This window comes from Bremia lactucae, linkage group LG5 (assembly GCF_004359215.1).
Source record: "Bremia lactucae strain SF5 linkage group LG5, whole genome shotgun sequence".
NCBI classification, from domain to species: Eukaryota; Oomycota; class Peronosporomycetes; order Peronosporales; family Peronosporaceae; genus Bremia; species Bremia lactucae.
In genome coordinates this window covers 3607751-3614131 of record NC_090614.1, presented here as the reverse complement: position 1 = coordinate 3614131, position 6381 = coordinate 3607751, and the positions used below count along the sequence as shown (strand labels likewise).

At 43.4% G+C, this 6381-nt stretch overlaps 1 protein-coding gene across 1 annotated transcript; it reads right to left on the bottom strand.

Moving 5' to 3' along the window:
* Nucleotides 1-506: 506 nt before the first annotated feature.
* On the bottom strand, nucleotides 507-1115 carry CCR75_001066 (uncharacterized protein; the record flags this gene model as incomplete). Its single annotated transcript, XM_067959171.1, has 1 exon — nucleotides 507-1115. One exon carries the CDS (start codon nucleotides 1113-1115, stop codon nucleotides 507-509), a length of 609 nt encoding a protein of 202 aa, XP_067821155.1.
* Nucleotides 1116-6381: the final 5266 nt, after the last annotated feature.

Genomic DNA, 6381 nt, shown 5'->3' with positions numbered 1-6381 from the left:
CGCAATCGATACCTTTCGACGATTGCCAATGGATGCGTGATCGTCAACAATTCCAGGAAGCATGTTCACAATAGGAAAGTCCACGCATATGCCATCAAACCAACCGCGCATATCGCGAGAAAGTGCGAGTATATTGTTTGCGTCACCATCGTACTCGTCTTTGCTTTCGTGTTTCGATATTAATCGACACCTTTCGGCTTTCCCGCCCACTGGAAAAATATGTTCGTGTTCAATTCGCTGAAAACGAAATTCGTCCGTGAATGTGTCGACTATCGAAGCGTTTGTTGTCGACGATCTGTATGAAATGGTGTTTTCAGGAGATTCCGAATCAAGTGGGTCATAGTCACGGTAAAGGATGCGCTCAAGATCGACCGAAACAGCGCGCACGTGTGCAACACATGATTCAATGTGATGCGTTTGTAACGAAGATCCCATCATGTATGGTCCATTTCTCAACTCCGTTTCGAACTTCCGGGCGTCATTTTCTGAAACAGCGTCAACGGTTATCAAAACCCTTTGCAATGAATTGACACACGCAAAAACCACTTACTGGATTCGAACAAGACATGAAAACACAATTGGTTGCCTTGGTACCAGAACGCGACATTCGTATTGCCAATGCGGCGTCTAGGATCGTAGAATCCAATGCGAGATGATGCCATCCAGTACAATGTGCTGCGAATTCCTTTCGTGACAAGTGCGTTATGAACGCATCCAGTTAGAAGCCACAATACTGCTTGTGGTGGTATTCGTTCCGGAAGGACAATCAGCACGTGAATGGAACCTTTACCAGCAGCTCTTTCTTCGGCACTTACTTTGCCCAATTGATCACGAGTCAACCCAACTTCCTGCAGCGTCACGTCTGGAAATAACAATTTTTTAAAGCCAATGCTGTCCACCACACTGCTCTGTGCTTCACATTGCGTCACATATGCACCGCGACCCTCGTTTTTCTTCCCCAGAAAGAGCTGAAGATCTTTGGCGTCACAAAAAATTGTCACCGAATTTTTCGCTTTGACCGCGTCCTTCAGGTGTCCTACCGTCGCCTCCGCATCAATATTCACGGGAAAAGCGACTTCCGCGGCACTTAAGATCGCACAGAACAGCGTGATCATTTCTTCTCGAGTCGAAGATTATTGAAATGAGAAAAACGAATACAGAAATCATGGAATCGTAATTTATAGAACTTGGGGTGGCACATTTATTGTCGAAATTGATACACTATTGATATTGCGCAGTTTTGTATGTAAAAGCACTTTATACCATATTCTGGGAGATACAAAAAGAGGAGCGTTGCAACGGAATTTTTTTTTTTGAGAAGAATCCGGCTGATGTACGATACCATAAACATTATCTCTATGAAATGAAAAATGAATATTACTTCCTATAAAACAAAGAAGTATAGTATGAATGTTTTTACAGAAAATTTCCAATATTACCAAGTAGAGTACTTCCCACTAATAACTTGAAGACCCGATTTATACGTTATAAAAGTTATTAATCCTCCGATTTCAGTAAGTCATAAGCTAGCGACCATGGAACGACCACGGTGGACGCCAAATTCTATAAGGTAGCTGGGATTATACGTTTTCAAATTATTTGTTATCAGTGAAAGGACTGTATGGTTATATTTAAGCAACAAGACAACAGTTCTGTTGATTGGTTAATTTAGTACTAAATCAACTCCGCTAATCGCAGCTAGACGCAGGAAAGAGCGATGCGCAAGGAGTCGCTTTAAAATTATATATTAAAAAATTAAAATCAGTGTTAAGAATATTTGAACGTAAAAAATAAAATAACTAATACAGTCTTTCTTTTACCGTATGCTATGCCTTTTTGTATCGATCATTAGTTGCTACACTATTAGCTACTTCGATCCTTCTTCTGCACGTTAGTGTGCACGAAGTATTCAAAGGCTCACCTTTACTGCTATAATCACAGGCTGCTAGTACAGTACTAGCGAAAACTGTTCCATACACCTGGAAGCACTCTGTGATCCGTTCAACGGCCACGTTAGTACTATCCGACATGGACATGTTGGATGAAAAAGGAGGATCTTCCAAGCCTTCACGAAAGTTTCCACGCAACGCGTGAATAGTTTAATCACTTGAGTGACCATGAACGGAGAGCGGACAAACGTACGGTTTCGGTAGTAGATGGGCTAGCCGTTAGCGCCGTGTGTTCGCTCTACGAAGTGACGATAAGATGCGGCTAAAGCCGAGTTCATACACCATGAACTCGACGGCGCCCAAGAAAAAGTAGCCTTGCTTCACAGCTGGCCTCTCGACAAGCAGAGTGTTGAGAGACCATGGTGCTCAACTGTCAGAATTGTTGAGACAGTTTATGTACTGCAAAATCTTAAAGATCGAGATCTTTAAGTTCAATGCAGTCGAAGGCGACTTCGTGCTAATATACTTCGGCGATTTAGACGATGCCATCGAAGATCGCCACATCAATGACGATGCGACGAAGTTTGGCATGTCTAACTATGTGGGACGTGCCAAATCTTGGGCCATAGGCTCAAGCTCCACGAACCATTTATCTTTGAGTCGTATAAGGTCCTTAAATTCCCTCTCGGTATACGTTTGAGCCGCCACGTGCCGAATTCAGGGCTTGAACAGCGCTCTTGGGTTTGGACGAGGCAAGCGTGACCTTCACGCTTATACCCAGCACACACGAAACTTAGTCAGTTGTATCGCGAGTAAATCCATTGATAATCGAAACACAGTTTTGTGTTTGTGCCGTCAAGAGGGACTTGATTTGTCACGAACTAATGACGCTAGATCAAGCTATCTCAATATCGAAACAGGAGGACTTTAGCCTGAAACACGCTTTCGTCCACTCGAGTGCTTAACGCCCACCGAGACGACAAGTTAACGGAGGTCCAGAACGTATGGCCTCCGTATGTAGAGAGTGAGAAACCTCGCTCTTTTTTTATCACGAAAGATTTCAAAAATGCAATCGTTGTCAAAATACAGAGCCTTACGGCTGTGAATGTAGATGACGTACCCCACGCCAACTGCCTACAAACACTGAGCAAAACGACCGATCTCCTGCTAAGAGTAGCAAAGGACGCAGATCCGAGACTGTTGCGAAGACACAACGGCGTGGCTAATCGTCATCGGGGATAGTAGGGTCGGAGCGCTCTACTAATTTAGGACCGTTAAGAGAATTTACAGGGATCATACGAAAGTTGCTCCTAGCACAGAAATGTTGTGTGTAATTGCTCCTAATGATGTCGTCAACCTCACCATCTTGCAAATTAAAGCGGCAAATAAGTTGCCACTAACATCCCTAGTCGATTGTAGACGTCGATCGACGCCAATTGCTAGAAGATCGTGGCTCAAGTTCGTTTGGCGCGGTGTACCTCTAACGAGGATAACAGTGCGCCTTGCAAATAGGGGCATCTGTATCAGCTAAGAAAAGAGCAGTTGATATCCAATACACGTTACGGGGAAAATCGTGTGATGATAATTTGTTCGTATTGACTTTGAACGATAAATTTATATCATCCTTTTATCATGGTTTAGAAAGTACGAGCCATGCATAAATTGGCATCATCAAGCGGTAGCGATGCCTGCCTTCTGGTCATCAAATGAATGTCTTGGAGCGTCCACAAGCGTGAAGATGTCCTACGACTGAGTGCGATGGTCTCGCTTGTGGATTTTTCGTTAGTTTAACTGTACAAGACCTCAGAGTGACAACCCATCCCACTGTGGAATTAGATTCCGACGGTTCTGCGCAAGCACAGGCAGCATCGAAGGTCCACCATTGTGACCTGGACTTAGTTGTAGACCGCTCTGCACAAGCACAGGCAGCTTTAAAGTTGGACCATTTGAATGAGTTGAGTTGATCAAAACGATGATGTTTGCTTCGGAAGCAACAATTAAGAATATTTAAATGCCTGTTTATACGAGACAGTGCGAATGTTACGACGTTACCTGGCTTACTCGTGACGTGAGAAGCATATACGAAGTCCGTAATAAATGTTGAATACACTATCAAAACCCAAAGTATTAAAAGGCTCCCCGACCTCATGAGTCTTTTATCTACGTACGAACATCATGCTGGCTATAATGAGTATAGCTCTCCATTTATAACACCAAAGCATGCGACATGCTACACCCGCTAATTTGGGTATAGCACCCTTCTTAGTTAAAGTGTATAAGTAAGCTAACTATCATGTAACGTGAAGAGCCCATTACAGCGAAGTCTTAGATCGACTGGAGAGTCGATCGTGATGGATATTGCTGTGGTTGCACAATCACAGCTCAATTAAAAAAACCAAATCGAGGCACTTGGGAAAGATTTTTCCAAAACTAATTGAGAGATTAGGTCCACAATAATCCGAGAGAATAAGTCCCTAAGTGCCTTTCAAAATAGGATTCAAGATGAAATCAAGACATTGCATGTCATAGTAAACAAGTATACGCCCTAAAAAAATTCGAAGTCCCGTCTCACCAACTGGCTGTGCCAGTCGGTGATCGTCTCGATCTTTTCAGGATCAAGGCACACATCGCGTTTCAACACAATACGCCCAAGAAGTCGCTTGCAGCGAATATACACTTCTTGAGATTTGCATACAACTTATACTGTAAGAGCCTTTCCGACGTGGTACGATGTAGCACATCGTTCGACTTTCCGCTCTTGGCTCGGCTAATAACGAAGACATCATAAAAAGAACTCGGTGCAAAATCCCGCACCGATCGTAACAGATTGTTTCTACATCTCTTGGATGCTCCACGGCCTAGCTCCTGCAGCATAACTAGACACTCCCAAAGCATTCCGCTTGTTGTATTTACTGATGTGAGCGGGATATCATGTTTACGCATGAGAATCTGATAGAATCCATCCATCAGTTCCATTGACGAAAAGATAGTACATCGTCAATAATTGCGTCTTTTTGTGGTATCAGTATTTGACTTGGCACCGTTGCAGCGTTCAGTTTATTTAATTCATGCACAATTACGCATTATCAAGTCGGAAAGCTATGTGGGGACGTTGACTTCCCCACATGACCCGCTGCTAAGCGAACGGCATAAACTTGGCAATCGCTAATACTTGCTCTCGAGGTAGTGACCACACAATATTTCCAACCTGAGGTCAGGTCGATTTCGTGTCGAATGGCTTTATCTTTAAGAAATTCGCACGGTACAAAATTAGGGAGCAGATCCTTAAATTCGATCACGTCCTCGTACAAGTAGCTATTTTCATCAACTCCTAAGATTAAGACGTAACACATTCAATACGAATCTTCTCATCAAGGACAATTTCGTCCGTCGATGAGGAATCGAGAACCCGTTCGTCCTCAAAAATATTATTGCCGACCTGGTATTGGTCACGTACTTGTCATCTGTGACAAATCCGCAGATGTGCTTAACTTTGCCACGACGCAGATCACCCAAAACCATTTCGGTTCTAGTATTGGTTATTGAATTATCTTCGTTGTTAATTTCGAAGGCGCTATCAGATCAAGGTGTACAAGCGCCTACACTTGATCTGTCGCGCAATATGCCGAAATGACTTTGCATATCTCTTGTTTTTAAAGAAAAAATGTAAAATATCATGAAACGCTAATTGTCAGCGTTCCGTTTCGGGTATCAAGCAAAGCTTGATGTTATCGCCAATCCTGGCGATCGCGGACCAAGGTAGACCATTACATGTGGTATGTGACGCCAGCGATCTTGCAATCGCTGTTCGTTAATGCAATATGACACAGACGGTGTATAGCGCGTCATCTGCTATCCGTCACGCCAGCTTCAACTAGCTGAGGGGAATTATCCTGTGCATGACAAAGAACTCCTTGCCATGAAATACGCACCGGCTAAGTGTACGGTCTATTTTTACGAAGATAGACCGTTTATTGTTTTTACGGATCACGCGTCGTTACACACGGCCGTAAACAGTCCACCAGTATCGAAAAATATGCGAAATTATAGTCTTTTTCGCGGAGTAAACTTCTTGTTGGAGAATATTTAGGAAGGCCTAATGTCGCGGCTGATGTTCTTTCGCGCCGGCCCGATTCCGAGCTGGCTGCGCAAAACAACAATGAGGATAAGCCCACTGTTTAAGCAATAAGTGTATCGTCGACAACATTTTTGAACGACGTAAGAACAGACTAAAAAGCAGATAACGCTCGTAAAAGTTTGTTATAACAGCTCAGAATTCTGTCACAACAATCTTTGAAAGGATTGCGACATTGCATGGATCTTCGTCAGCTCGATACTATGGGTTTCTGTATTATGTAGACATTACTGGCGACACACCTCGTGTCGTCGCTCTATCTATTATTAACTCCCGTGTTCGCATCATGTATGAGTGTCTTGATGCACCAATCAATAAGTGGGTCCCGTGGGCGTGAGAGATCGATACATTTACCTG